General features: G+C 49.2%; 1 protein-coding gene across 1 annotated transcript in view; it reads right to left on the reverse strand.

The window, feature by feature from the left end:
* Window positions 1-580: 580 nt before the first annotated feature.
* TAMALIN (trafficking regulator and scaffold protein tamalin) overlaps window positions 581-15,722 on the reverse strand; it is a 28,542-nt gene continuing 13,400 nt past the window's right edge. Inside the window, exons 2-8 of the mRNA XM_063123148.1 lie at window positions 12,622-12,671; window positions 7,271-7,325; window positions 6,627-6,729; window positions 4,051-4,144; window positions 3,868-3,934; window positions 2,650-2,716; window positions 581-1,753 (exon numbers count right to left, since the gene is read on the reverse strand). Coding sequence (XP_062979218.1) covers window positions 1,299-1,753; window positions 2,650-2,716; window positions 3,868-3,934; window positions 4,051-4,144; window positions 6,627-6,729; window positions 7,271-7,325; window positions 12,622-12,671 — 891 coding nt within the window. The 3' untranslated portion in view covers window positions 581-1,298. The remainder of the gene's footprint in view (window positions 1,754-2,649; window positions 2,717-3,867; window positions 3,935-4,050; window positions 4,145-6,626; window positions 6,730-7,270; window positions 7,326-12,621; window positions 12,672-15,722) is intronic.

The following is a 15,722-nucleotide window of genomic DNA, read 5'->3' on the forward strand; positions in this document are numbered from 1 at the left end:
TGCCAACGGGGAGAGCATGCAAACAACATCTTTTAAGAGCTGCTCTATAAATATATTAAAAAGTTTAACAGCATCTGGACTTTTTTAAAGGATGGGGGGAGGCTGTTGGGAGCTGAAATTGAGCCTCTGGAGGTGACGAGACAGGCAGGATGTGGTTTGTGAAGAGTGCTTCTCTGAGCAGACGACTGATAGGGATCAGGAGCTCCAAAACCACAGATACAAACCGGGGGTGGAGTGGGTGGGGGATTCCCATACGTTGCAACCAGATTTCGATATCAAACAACCATCACAATAGCTGATAAAATGCTAGTTGCCACGGAAGCGTGGGCCTACAAGGCATGGAGCCACCCACCGGATTAAACAGTTCTGCCTCTCAAGGAGCAGGCAAGCAAAAGGCCTGCAAGGTCGGAAGGGAAAAGGGCTGGTCCAGGGATGCATCATCTTTTTGCACGTTTTGTTCTTTGACAAATTCACCAAGAAGTAACATTTCCAGACGCCCTCAGTCCTCATCTTATCCCTCATGGCTTCCTCTTGTACAACCCTCCCCACCCCGTACCTCTTAAGTCCCCCTCCCCTGAAAGCCATTTTTATCCCAGGACAGGGCTCTCACATCCTGCCTCTTATTATATAAACCTCAAGCTCTAAACCTTAAATGCTACTTCATGCCCTAGGTCAACATGCCAGTTCTGCTAATACCCCTTCAAGTCCTAAAACAAACCCCAACATTTACAACCCCCGGCCACCCAAACTTTCCAGAAGATTTAAGGGAAAAATCCCTGCCAATTAGGAGTCAGAAGCAGTTTCTCATTTTCCAGTTCCACCCCTTTTCAGAAGTCACCGAACCCCTCAACAGGAGCATTCATAGATTGCTTTACTCTTTCCTGAGAGGCATCCTGCTCCAAAAATTTCCTCCTACGAATGAAGGCGGCCAGATCACTTTGTGCTTCTTTGGCCTGACAGTTTGCTACATTTCCTTTCGAGACCTCCCCCCTCCCTGCCTGCCGCTGCTGCTTCCTGCTTCCTTGAAGACTCAGCTTTTCTCTCCCCCCCCCCCACCTCCCCATGAGCTCATTTCCAAAAGGATGAAGCTGCCCTAACAACCTCAAGGCCCACGACCAGATCTGTCCAGCACAATCTGTATCCCTTGAAGCACAGGTAGACTGCTGGCATTCAGGTCTTCTTGGACGCTCGAGTCCTTTGAACCACCCCAACGGAAGCTCAAATAAATAAATAAATAGCCAACTTTGAAAGCGGAGACAGCCTGGCTTCCCACTTCCCCAGCTATGTTATTAGTCCTTCTACAACTGGCTCTCTTCTTCTTCCAGAGAACGGTTCAACCCGGGGATAAACTTGAGCAGCCGTTTCCGGAAGCTTCCGTGTTTGTTCTTCCTGGGCCTCGGTGTTGCTATGGAGTTCTTTGGGTCACATGGCTTGTCCCAGAAGTGGGCAGCTCCGTTGCTGCTGGTACATTTGACGCTGGCGCTGCGGGTTAACGTTGTCCGGGGGCGCAAGGACTGGGCCACCATGGGGGCAATGTCCAGGGAATCGGCAGAGTCAAAAAAGCAGGTCTGGTAAACCGAATCCTCGCTCTCGTCCGTGGCAGTGCTGACGCAGCCCACACTGCTATACGTGCTACCTGGTGCCGGCAACAGCATCCTGAAGGGCGTAGAGCCTCTCGCCAACGCAGTGCCGTACAGGCAGGAGCGCACAGACTCCAAGGTGTCATAGATGCTCGGGTCTTTAACTACGATTCCTAGCAGGAAACAGCAGATAATTATTCCATTAAGTGGTGGTGGTGGGGAGACACGTGTCAGTTCTCAAAGGGAGTGGGGCTAGTTTAAGTCTTTGCTTCTCCAACATGTAGGAGGAGGGGGGCTTTTTATTTGACCCAGGAGACACACCCAGCCCAATTCACCCTCACCCACACCCTGCTGCTGCTGCCCGAACGACAGAGCAATCCCAACAGGGCGTGGGAGGAAGAAACCATGGCGAAGGAACGGCCAAAGTCCCGCTGGGCTTGTTATGACATAGCAAAAGTGAGTAGAGGTGTGTGCATGGGGAGGGGGCTGGATGGAAAACTATGCCCCTTCCACAGTTGGCGTAAGTTGTGTGTGTGTGTGTGGATGCTGGGAAAACAGGAGGATCCAAAGCTTCCCCAGGTCTGCCCCTGGCGCACTTCCTTTTTTGCTGTTCCTGGAAGAGCACAGTGACATGGTTCTTTCACACCAATAAGGAGGTTTGCAAAGGCAGATCTCGCTTTTTGCCTGTGGCCCTCCCTCGCCACAAGCAGAGAGGGAGATCTGCAGCATCCTATGTATGGCCTTCGGGAGACCCTGCAAGGGATCACAGGATTGCATCCTGACCCATATAGAAAGCACAAAAGTCAAGTTTCCCCCCCTCCCAGGCTGGGGGAGGAGGGAACCTCAGATTTTAAGAAAAGGGGAATTTCATCCAATGGCAGGGCCCTGCTCTGGGGACGGTAGTACTGTTTGTTCCCAAGCACGACGTGGTTTTAAAGGGGTTCACGGATTACGGTGTGGTGAGCCGTGCCCAGCCTCCAGCACAGCAAAATGAAATGTCCAGACTTTGCAGTGGTGAAATGGTCTCAAAGATGCTGTTCACGATGGTCACGCTTTCCGTGGTACTCACCATGGACTAGGCGCTGCTCCTGCACCATCAGTGACCGATATTCCCCCCATTTCTCATAAAGTGTTTGCTGCAACGGAAAGAGGCCAGGATTGATTTGTTTTTATACTGTTAGCCTTGTCAAATTTACGCCCCCCCTCCCCCAAAGCCCAATTCCCACGTAGGCTGGATAGCTGATCCTTCTCAGGGTTTCACAGAATCCAGCCCTCTTTGAGAAAGACCAGAGGGAAAGAAAGGCAGGGCTGTAACTATACAGTCTACAGAGGGGAGGAACAGCCGCCACGTTGCGAGAGAGGCAGGGGAAAAAAACAGGAGAGTACTGCTTAACCACGTCGTGGCTTCTGAACTTCACCAGGCTACCAATGTATTTCCTAAGCCTCTCTCAGCAGCCTGGTCTCAAAACCAGGGGTGGAGAACCTCAAGCCTGGGGTCCCAATCCGGCCCTCCAGGGTTCTCCAGAAGGCCATGCCTCCTCCCCATGGCTCCACCCCCTTTCCCCCAACCATTGATCTTTTGATGATTTCCCAGCTTTTGTGCAGACTCTCTCTCCCCCCCCCCCGCCAATTCTAAAACGTTGAAATGATTATCCTAAGGCTTCATTACTGGCAGGAAGAGCTTTGAGATGAAATACGCTGGTGTTTTTTGAAGTTGTGGCCCCCACTCCATTTGCCTTTGACTCCATCCACCGCTGAATACAATCCCCGAGGAGCTTCAATGAAACTGAATGTGACTGTGCAGCATCCTGGCAAATCAACACAGAGCTCTGCTTGTGTAACTCCTTACAGTCAGGTGTTACCCGACTTGAGCCCAGGGGCTGCCGTTTCATGCCAAACTACAGCCCTTATCCTAGACTGCCTCCACCTTTTGCAGATGCCCACCATTTTCACTACCTTTTGGAAATGCCCGGAACAAAATCTATCGCTTCCCAGGAGATCAGAATAAATGCGATATCCCCACAGAGTGGCTTTGCGGCAGCAAAGATACAAAGACTTAATCTCACAAATGGCCATGGAAGGCAACTCATCATCTTTCTAGGCCAACAGCTTAGATACGTGCATTCTTGCATTTCCACCATTGGTGTTGATTTTCAACACGCTGACGTAGCGTGTTATAATGACAGACTTGTTTAGCCTCCTGTTCGAAGCTGCCCCTCGCAGCTCTGTCCTGCTCCTGGACAGCACCTTATTTGTTTCCCCTCTCCTCCTTCACTGAAGCACTAACCTTGAGATACTGCAAACGGGCCTCTAGCTCCGCCCTCCGGATTGACGTGCCGTACAAGGTCTCCAACCTGGATAGAGTAAAAAACTGATGAGTGGCGGAGCCTGGTGGGAGACCGTTACGCTGACCCCCGGTGGAAGAGCAGCGCATGGCGGTCCTCTCCAACGTACCCCAACCCACTCTCACCTCAGCACATTCCCAGATGCCTTGATGATCTCCACAATCTCACGGTGACGGATCCCCTCCACGTTGAGCCCATTGACGCCAGTGATTGTATCTCCTGCAGAGAACAGAGGAACAAAAAGCCTGGGATACACAGCATAAAATGGCGGAACGAGCGTACCCTAGCTTCCTCTGGCACCAGATGGAGGATCTGTGCTGGGCAACACATCGTAGTTTTGTGATGTGATTTTAACCATTATACTTGATGGTCATTTGTGTTTTTTGTATTCTTATTATATTTCAAGCTGCATTGGCATGCTTGTTACTTTCAAGTTGTTAATTGCTCTTATTGGGCTTTCATTTGTATTGTCGTGGCATTGTTATTATGCTTTGCATTGTAGTGTGCCCAGAGAAATGTATTTGAAGGGGTGTTTAATAAATGAAATAAATAATATGTAATACATGAATGAAATACTTAAGAAATCCTGTACCGAGGTAACAAATTCTGCAATAAAAGAAGACATTTTGCAACCTGTACAGACGATGCAAATAAACATGATTGTTTATTTTACTTAATTTATTTATTTTGAGCATACTGATCAGAGGCCAAGGAGCTCTCTATGAACTCCCGCCAGGACCACTGAGAAATACTTATTCAAGCAGCTCTTCTGGTGTCTCAAATTTCACCCGGCGTTGCTCACAGACTTTGAAGCATATCACTGCAGTCTTAAGGGCTAGCGAGGCTTCAAAGAAATAAGTAACAAAAGCAGAGATTCCCAGTTTGGAGCCAATCTTAATTAAATTAATTAATTACATTTATACCCCACCCTTCTGCCCAAAACAAATGGTAGCTAACAATAGTAAAATGTGGATGAAAAATTCAGATGGAAGTACAATGTCCATTAAAAACACAGCAATAATAAAACAACAATTCCAATTTGACAGCTTTTCTGCGCTTGTGGAATATCTGGATAGGAATGCTTTTAAAGTCATCTGCAGTGCACAGAGGTGGTGGTGGTGGTGGGGAAGACACCTTTAGAGCACCGTGGAGGGAAGAATGCAGCACAGCTAAGCGCCCTAGAGCACCTGGATTCTTGGCCTGCTGTCAATGTGACCCTGGGAACAGCCACGCAAACCTCAGCTCTCCTGGGAAGAGAGCAGCTGGGCACACTGTGGAGAGGAGTCACATGCCCTGCTCCCGAGGTGGCTATTTCCCAGCCTCCTTTGCACCTGCCTCTTCTAAGGAGCCATCGCTGGCTTTGACCCACTGCAAGAGGTGAATCAGCACACCTTCCCCAACACATGTAAGACGATCATTGAGAGAAAACGGCCCCCGCTGTGAGGTTCTCGCCCAACAAAAATTCCAGGCTCTCTCCTGCTGCCTTATTTCATCCCAGACTGGTCCAGGAACGGGGAACCCCCACTTGTCTGTCATACATGGGCACACTGCCCACTTGAAATTTGGCCCTGCCTCTTCCTCTTCCTCTCACTTCCCCACTGCAAGCTTCCTTCCTTCATTAGCAACAGCTCAGCTGGGACTTGTGCAGAAAAATCGAAAGGGGGAATTGTTATGGGAATGGGACTCGTGGTGGTGAGAAGCTCTTTATTTCCCTTCCTGCTTTCATCCCTCTCCCTCCTGATAAATCCCGGAATCAGAAGCCCTATACTGTTTTTCTGGATATGTAGGGTGAGAAGGGTTTCAAGTTTGGGAGATCAACAAATGGTGAACCTTCCTGGGGCATTGTTCCCAGAGGGACACTCACCACTAGAAGTAGTAGTGAAGGTGCCAGATTTCATGGTTTGGCTGGCTCAGGTTTCTGTTCAGTGATGGTCGGAATTGATGGAAGAGGCCAGTGAAGGCATGGAGAACTCCACTGCCGATTAATCAGGGGCAAGGAACCTGTAGTCCCCCAGATGTTGCAAGATACCAACTCCCATCAGCTCCAGGCAACATGGTCATTGGGGCTGATGGGAGTTGGAAGCCAACAACATTCAGAGGGCCACAGTATTTATAGTATTAATGCTCTGGCACCATTTGCTGCTGCCCATCCCGGTCTCAATACTCTGCTCCAGTCGTAGCAGAGTTGCCATGGTTAGACTTACAGGATCTCTCTCATACTTGAAAGAGAAGGAATTAGAACTCAGGGTGGGGGGCCAGAAGACAGACAAGAAACCTTTTTCTTCAAGGCTGTCCCCATTTTCTTTCACTATTCTATAGTTTAGACTGCCATCTTCTTCTGGGATGTTTTCTAAATGAAAAAAAAGTGTTCGCTCTTGAACTGGTCTTCCCTTCCATCTATTGTGAAAGGTGTTTCGGGGGGCGAGGAAGAGGGAAATATAAAACAGGAGCTATAGAAGTGCACATTGAGATCTCCCACTTCTGGCTTTGTCAGTGGGCTGCACATCATTCTCCTGCCTTGTCTTCTCAGCACAAGGGGGTAAGACACGTTCACTCCCAATGAAGGACCAGCCAGCTCTGAAGTCTGATCAGTGTTTGCTCGATTTCTCCAGCCAGCCAGGTCTCAAAGTGAGCTGCGTGGCAAGGGTGAAACCTAAAGCAGTTCCCCTGGTTCCAAACAGGAAGCCCCATAATTTCTTACCAGGTTTAAGGCCTGCCGCATGGGCCGGGCTCTCATCATGGACGCGGCACACGAAGGTGAACATTTCTACGCGTTTGGTATCCTGGTGGTGTAGCCCGTAGGTCTGAAAGGAGCCAGAGAAAGAGAGGAGAGGGGTGGTGTTATGAGGTCAGAGAGTTACCACTTCACCTGCAAGCGCCCCCCACCCCCACCCCCATAGCTTGAGCATTATTTAAGAAGGTACAAGGAACAGTTACCTCCTAGCAGCATGAGGATAAAGAAATGGGTGGCAAAAAGTGAGACACCCCCCCAAAAAAAAATCACTTAAAATTTGGAAGCTCCCCAATAGGCATAGTTGAATGGTGAAGGTCAGATAGTACTGAAGTGTGTGATTTCCCAGGTCTTCCATTTTGTCACCCCCTGCCCAAGGCTGCCAAATCTACTGCTAGGCACCCAAAGTGCTGTAAATCCAAATGTTTGAATTGTAACAATTAAACATTTATTTCACTCTTCGATGTTCAGACTTCCACACTCACAAACACGCTATTTTTTCAGAATGGTCCCTGACAATCGCAATCCACAACACACACTCATATCCTTATTGGATGCAGACTCAATGGGTTAGCGAGAGATGGACAGGATTCTTTTGTGCTCTCTCCACTCACCTGAATCTCAAATCCAAAGGCCTGAGTCTCTTCTTTCTCCAACGTGATCACCTTCCTAAAAAGTACAAGGGGGAAGAAGTCAATACCTGAGATTCCCCAGGAGTTGCTCAGGGCACAAATGGGACATATATGTGAAGGTGTGTATGACCCAGCTTCCCTTTCCTAGCTGCATCAGGTGCTGAAAAACCCCACCCCCTCCAAAATCCTCAACCACTATGCCACGATTACATTACAGAAGCCTCCCTTGGTTGCAGGCTCAAGAATTATTGTCCAATCATTTTTTTAAACATGTCTCCAAATACGGGCATGAGGAAGGCAAAAAGCAACATTATGCTTCTCGCACAGGCATCTGGTTCAAAAAGTCTACCTTTGCGAGTCACATCTCCTCTCCTTACCCCCACCCCCACCCCCACCCTAATTAATCTAACAGATTGAGCAAGAGGGACGCTGCCTTCCATATATCAGCCAGCCTTAACCAATCCAGGCTGGTGCTCAGACCTGGCAAAGCGTCAATCGGTGGATGTAGACACAAAGGCATAGCCACAAGCAACCAAACAGATGCCCTGGAACTTATTTACTGGGTGCTGACTACACAGCATAGACTAGATGATTAACACTAAAGAATGGCACCATGTGGATTTTTGCAGAAGCCGTACCTTTGGGTAGGCTGCGTGATGGCCAGCTTCCCCCAAAGCCTTGGGCATCCTGTCTTTTGTTTTATTTATTTATATTATTTAACAGTAGCACTTGTGTACTGCTTAATATAACAAAATCTCTAAGCTGTTTACATGCAAAAGTATTAAAGATCACACATCATACAGTAGAACACACACAAAACCTTTCACCTTATAACAAGAAAGGTAAGAGCTTCTCATTCGAAAGTGATACTTTTCCAATTCGGTCAGGTTTTTGAAAAGCACTTTTAGTTACCGATATTGAAAATAGGGGGTCGTATTGGTTTACAGAAGTTGGATAATATCGCTGGATCGATTCTCTATTAAAGGAATAGTTACAGGGTGAGAGTTCCCTGCCAACTCCAGGTAGGGTTGTAAAAGCTCTTTATTTCGGGATCCTGCCGAGGGGCACTTGTAATTTGGGAACCAGGTCTAAGTTCAACATATGCTAACAGCAGCCAAGCTTAGAACAGAGTCAGCTGTTATCATTGGCAGTAGGATACTAGTTGTGCTGTCCCAAACTAAGGCCTTGCACAGCCTTCGCCAACATGGTGCTTTCCAGATGTGCTGGACTACAACTCCCATCATCCCAAGCCCTTTGCAAGATCCCAAAGTTAAGAGTTACAGTGGTGATATCCAAATGGAATCTCCTACCATCTTCCCCTTTGGCATCAGAAAGCTGTCAGCGCCTCCAACCATCTCCCCTTACTCCTGCCTACCTTCTTGGCTGTACTATAAAAATTCCCAGTACTCCGGGGATTGGTTAGGGTACTACTTTTAGTTTTGAGGGGCAAGAGCAATTACTCACAATCAACCAAGAAACTGAGCGGGATACTTTGAAGCCCACTGAGGGGTGAGCTACTAGGTCAGCCTCCCAACAATCTCGTGTCTATAAAGTGATCTGTCAAAATAGTAGGGATGGTTTATTAAGGAAGATGGGGGCTGAGTCAAGGGATTATGGAGGCTGGGCCACCCACGCAGTCCAACACCCGATGGAGGCATTTAGCAATGGACACGGCGTGAATGAGCAAGGGCATGACACTTTGCAATGGAGCCCATTCGCCCATTTTAGCTGCCTGCCATCAAGTGCATGTCTGAACCAGCCTTGAGAGCAGAGGGGTTCCTGGGTTCTGCTTACTGGTTCTGGGAAAGAAATATGGTGAAAAGAGTAAGCATGTCTTCCATCAAGTGATACCAAAACTGAAAGTCAGTGTGGTATAGCAGCTAGAGTGTTGGATTGGGATTTGACAGATCTGGGTTCTAGTCCCCATTTGACCAAGGAAGCTCAATGGGCCAGTTGCAGACTCTCAGCCCAGCCTACCTCACAGGGTTGTTGTTGTGAGGATAAAATGGAGAGGAGGAGGAGGTTTATGTACACCGCCTAGAGTTTCTTGGAGGAAAAAAGGTGGGATATAAATGAAATTAAAAAAATTGATTCCCACAATCTGTGGATCAAATGAAAGCTGTGGGAGATGAAAATACATCCCCCAACATCACTCATGAGAACATTTTTAGCTAAGACTGAGAGGGAGCAGAGCCTCCAGGCCTACTGCTGGCTTTCTTCTCCAACCACCACAGGGGTAGACAAGCTTTTTGGGCCATGAGCACATGTGGCAATTTGAGAAATTGCCCTGAGCACCACCACAAAATGGCAGCCATGGCAAAGGACAAGTAACCTTGACTACCAGGCAAAGGTGGGGGTCTGAGATCCAACACGCTAAACAACTCCTTTGAACCCACACTTTTCAGCACAAAGAGAAACCTATTTCACAGCAACCCCAGCTGGTGGTAAGAAAATGCGTTAACTGACAAAAAAAACGTGAGTGGGGGAGGGCACCTTGGCTGCCACCCAGGAAGGTCTCTGGGGATGCATTGGAATCAGTGGCACCACGCTGCTTACCTTTGATCTACAGGCACAGAAGTCAGCAGCACCAATATGTTAACTTAGCCTTCCCCCAACTGGTGCCAGTGTGGCATAGTGGTTAGAGTGTCAGACTGTGGCATGGGAGATCCGGGTTCAAATCCCCACTTGGCCATGAAGCTCACTGCGTGACCTTGGGCCAGTCACTGACTCTCAGCCTAACCTACCTCACAAGGTTGTTGTAAGGATAAAATGGAGGAGGATATATGTTGTCTTGGGCTCCTTGGAGGAAAATGCTGGATATAAATGTAACAAAAATGAGTATAGAAATTAATCCAGCCTTCCTCAACTTGGTGCCCTCCAGATGTGCTGGGACTACAACTTGGCATGGCGGAAGTTGCAGTCCAACACCTCTGGAAGACAACGCTTTTCCATTCCTCAGCCCTACCTGCACAGAAGCTGTTGCCCTGTTGATGGCCTTATATGCCCCTTCCAACTCTACTATTCTATGATTCTATGACTTGCCTCTGCTCCTCTGCAACAAGGCAGGCGAGTCTTCCTCCTGACAAGGTGCTTTTACTGTGATGTGCTCAGACATTTCCAAGACAGCTGGGCCCAGTCACCCTACAACTAATTGCCAGGTTTCATAACTTGACATTTCTTTCCACTTCCATTATCAAATCAAATCACACCCAAGCCCGCCCCAGAAAGGAACATATCCAGAACATGCTCCTTTACACCTCTGGTACACCTGGGCAGCTAAGCTTTTGAGAACCAACATTCCCCTTTTCTGTGAAAGCTGCTGCTTTATGAGAACTGAAAGGTGACGCCAGATCATTTCGAAAAACCTCAAGCAAAGAAGAGACAGCAAAAAAGGAGATCGGAGCTCCTTCCTCAGTTGGTTTCACATCCACATTTACATGCCTCAAAGCATGTTCACAAAGGGCCGAGATGGAGATCCCACTCGCCACATGCCTCTCACAGCTTTTACCACAATTTCTCTGTAACATCCCCAAAGCTAGAACAAGACACAGTGCTCTACGTATAAATATTTATATGTTACTTTCAACCTTCCTCATCAAGCAGTCAAACCCAACAATGTCATTAACAGGAACCAGAAGGCCTTGTAATCCAGCCTCATGCTGCGAGATAACTCATGAATGGATGCCTGTATCAGAGAAGTCAACTTATGCACGCCTGACTACAGGCAGAGCATGTACATTATGGAAATATGCTTATGGCAGTGGAGGATGGGGGAGAAAGGGATCTTGGCTTTGACCGCTGTCCCCAAGGGGGCACCAGGCAGCACATGAGTGGACTCAGCTGGTGCTGGGAAGAAAGACCACTTCTCCCGGCACCAGCCAATTCTCCTGCTGCCTGCCCCCTAGAGGAACTGCCACTGTTATCTCCAAACCGTGACTGGGTGGGGGAGTGGTGCACACAAGGGAATCCCACTGTTATCTCCAAGCAGATTGGAGATAACAGTGGTGATTCCTCCGGGGGGGGGGGGGGGGCAGAGTAATCCAAGGAGGCTCCGCAGGGTGGATGGGGAATCTTCACAGGCTTGATTAAGCTCATAGGCCAGAGGTTCTCCATCCCTCGTTTATATTAAGAACATAAGAAGAGTCCTGCTGGATCAGACCGAGGGTCCATCTAGTCAGCCAACCAGCTGCCCACAGAATACTCACAAGGAGGATATGAGTACAACAGTACCATCCCGCCCATGATCCCCAGCAACCGGTGTACATAGGCATACTGCCTCTGATGCTAGAGGTAACGTATTGCTATCAGGACTAGTAGCCATTGATAGCCATCTCCTCCAGGAAGCTGTCCGACCCCATTGCAAAGTCATCCAAATTGTTTGCTGGCGCTATTGTCGGAATGAAGACTGTGAAGTGGGTTTTCCCCCTTATACCTGGCAGCCTGCAGATGTGTTGGACTACAATTCCCATCAGCCACAGCCAGCATGGGTGCCTAGGTACTGAAGGCTGCACTATAAGGATAACAACCAGCAGTTTGCATGGGGCTGCATTTGGGATCTGTCGGCAGCTTTGCGGCGGTGAGGCTGGCCTCCACGAAACATTTCAACACGGGAGACTGATCACCGTGGGATTTATCCTGGGGGAATTCTGTCCCCCCTCCCCCTGCCACTCCATTGCACAGACAGAGCAGTGGCAGGAGCTGAATCCGACACAGCAAGTGGGGACCAGCCACTGATTAAGCAGATGTCATTCTCTAGGCAATTCCTCCCCCCCAGCCCCAGGGAAAGCCAAGAGCCTTGACAATGCTTTGGGAATGAACTCACATCTCTCCCTCCCTATCAAGCACACCTCAGGAGGGGGAAATTTCAAACACTCCCTGCGAGGATCCCTTTGCGCTCCGTCTTTAGAAAATCAGCTGCCCTATTGTTGCTATTGAAGGAGCTGCTTCAGAGGCAGGACGGGAAAAGGGCCCATCACGAAAGCCCCTCCCCAAAGGCTATTCACCTCCCTGCCCCCCACCCCAGAGACTGTGAACTGAGCCGGGAGGGGGCTACTAGAGGGTGGCGGCACGTGTCACAGCTGTGATCGGTGATTAACTGGCCCCAGAGGACCCGGAGGGGGGGGGATTCTGGGTGCAGCATTATGCGTACGCGTGCATTTGAAAGGAGCTGGTTGCTCCCTATTAGACATTGTGTGCGGCTAACAAAGACCGCGAGGCGACATGCCCAGCCTGGCTTCCGAGACGACTCAGCGGCAGGAATCCCTTTGGCGGTCAGAGCGGGATCTGCTGATTCCACTAAACGTTCCCTGGCAGAAAGGAACAAAGAGACTTACCTGTGCTGCTCGGGTGACTGGCTGAGAGAGCGCCATTTGAATCCGGAACCCTGACAAAAGAAAACAACAGCAGCAGCACACCATTAGTCATGGACACGGAACGAGGCATGCCTCAAAGCTTACACGCGCACACACACACACGCTCAATGGCACGAGGGGATTCGAGAGGGGCTGGATTAGGAGAACAACGACATGGCTTTTGAAAACCGTGGAAAAGCCCCAGGACGGTAAGAAGTCCTGCCTGCCCCTGGTCACCCCCATCCCCTCCTGCCACTACTTCCGATGGGCTCTTAAGAAGGGTCCACGTTTCAATCCCTTTTGGAAGCCACGGAGTACCAAAAAGATGAACCGCTGCATGAACCCAAGCCTTTCAAGCAGACTTCTACCACCTGGTGGCCTCCAGATGGGTTGGACTGCAACTCCCATCACCCCCAGCCAGTGATGGGAATTGCAGTCCAAAACACTCTGAAGGCACCAGGTTGGAGGAAAGCTGCTTTGAAACACAAGAATCATGTGATGGTACAACCAAAGGGCTAAAATTAAACCAAGAAGACTTCGTTTGGTTTTCACCATAGACTCAGTAGATGGCGCTAGGAAAGTCAGCATGCCCCCCTGACCTACAGACAACTTCCCCTTCCCAACAGACCCTCCTTGCCCACCTCACAGGACTGTTGTAAAGATGGAGGAAATTCACATCAAAAGTCGCTATACAAATGCCGTGTTTCATTTGCCTGACTTGTATAACTATTCGAAGCAAATGCTACAAGGGGGCATTGTGTCATAAGCATGTACAGCTACCTGCTCTTGGTGAGACACTCCACCCTAGGGTGACCATGTGGAAAGGAGGACATGGGGCTCCTGCATCTTTAACAGAGTTGTATAGAAAAGGGAATTTTCAGCAGCTGTCATTCGTATGCATGCAGCACCTGGTGATATTCCCTCTTCATCCCCACAATTAAAGCTCTCTAGCTATAGAGTGACCAGATACAAAAGAGGGCTGGGCTCCTGCAGCTTTAACTGTTCTGATGAAGAGGGAATTTTGCCAAGTGCTACATGCATACAAATGACACCTACAGAAATTCCCTTTTCTATGAAACGGTCCTCCTTTCCATAGGTCACCCTACTCCACCCCCAAAGAAGAGGAATCTCTCCCCATGACACCACTTATCCCTGAAGCCAAACCAGACAAGATACTATTATACACAATTCTTTCTAGGGACAGCTGAATAACAGAACAGGGGCCCAAGTCTATACCATGACCTTGGTAGGGGGCTTTAACCCACTGCCCCCGGCTCGGTCTTGATCCGGATTGGGCTCCCTGTGCGTGATCTTTGCACGGAAAGAAAAGGTTCCACTTGCACCAGTGGATGCTTCCCCCCCGCCCGCCCGCCCCAATGTAAATGGAAAAGGGAGCCTAATTCAGATCATGACCCCATGTGTCTGCTAGCTACTCTGAAGAAACCGTTCACACATTTGCCAATTGTGTGAATGGTGTGCCGTCTAGACTGGACCTTCGAAACTAATTTGAAGATTCTTAATGCATTCAAACATAGATAGCCAATGCAGGTCCGTTTGGAGACCATTGTCCACTGGACCCACAGACCTCACAGCCATTACACCCGGCCACTTTTTCGGACTTGGTTTTTCCCCTCGATCCCCTGTTTTTTGTTATCCCCCAGCCTGACGGAAGAGTTCTGGAGAACATGAAAACTTTGCACATTTCTGGGGAATTTTGGCTGGTTCTAACAGAAGTATTGCCCAACTGTAGAGCTTGAGCCTTTAATTCATCCAGCACTTGCTTTGTCCTGACATTCAGGAGGAGTTTTCGGTTTCCTTCCTTGGCCATGAAAAGCTGCAGGAAGACCGAAGACACGCACATCCTCCACCAGAGAAGCTGGTCAAAATGAATGGCAGCACTACCAACTTGAGCGTTAGATCCTCAAGGGCAGCCAGTCCGACACATGGCATCTGCCAGTGGTGCTAGATGGCAAGTCCCATCTTTCCGAGCCGTGGTGCCAAGTTGGGATAGGCTGCTCTAGGCTCATGAGGTGTGTTTCTCTCTCTCTCTCTCTTGGAACTACCCCAAAGCATTGGTCAAATACTTCACTCAAAGGCTGCAAATGCAAAAAGAAGGTCTTATGCCCACCCTCAACTTTGATGTCAAGCAGGCAAGCTTAAAGTCACGTTCTGAACATTGCTGGCTTTTAAAGCCATCTGGCTCAATGCCACGGGGAAACGAGAAATCCTTGGGAGAGAAAGCCCTGTTTTATCCTAAAGCTCCATTTTAAAATAAAATTAAGCGTCCAGCCCACCCTAAACAAACCCTCTCATTGTTGGGTATTTAAGCAAAGTGGCACACCCAGTGCATGATGGGAGTTTGGGTTAGGAGGACCAATTAGGCCAACCTATTAGCATAAATAGATCCCATCCACCCCCAGAAGTGGGCGGCGGCCCCACATTCATCCCAGTTCACATTTAGCATTAAGAATGTCAGACATCTTGGCAGAGTCACAAGCAGCAGAGAGCAGTTGGTAACAACAATGCGCCGCCTTTTCTTAAGTCTCCCCAGTGGCGCGAGCGTGCAAACGCGTGCGTCTTTGGATTTGGGTTGAACTCGACGTCTTCTGCGGGGAGCAGCCAAGAGACAAGGCAGCAGGTTTCTATTAAAGAGCCACACATGCAATTGGAATTAGGTTTGAAAGTAAACAGCTGTTCCCGCACGGATGCAAATGCCTCGGCAAGGCAGCCGGGGCCCACGTCCGAGCACAGAGTGCCCCCCACCCCACAGCCCCCTTTTCCGCCAGCCTAAAATGACCCCGAGCCTTAGATTGCAGCCTACTGGCTCCAAGGGAGTTTCTTGCACAGATGGAACAGCTCACAAGCCTCTCTCAAACCCAGGTTCTGAAGTCCGAGCTTCAGAAGAGCATGCCGGGGTGCGTGGGTGGGGAAGCTAAGCCAACATGTTATGGTGACGCTGAGGGCTTATAGCACACCCACCACTCCCCTATAAGTGAAATGCAATACATTGGGCACCCAAATGGATGGAAGGAGAGGACCAGAACTGGACCCCTCCCAAGGATGAAAGAAGAGGACCAAATGGG

Source organism: Elgaria multicarinata, chromosome 3 (genome assembly GCF_023053635.1).
Source record: "Elgaria multicarinata webbii isolate HBS135686 ecotype San Diego chromosome 3, rElgMul1.1.pri, whole genome shotgun sequence".
Taxonomy (NCBI): Eukaryota; Metazoa; Chordata; class Lepidosauria; order Squamata; family Anguidae; genus Elgaria; species Elgaria multicarinata.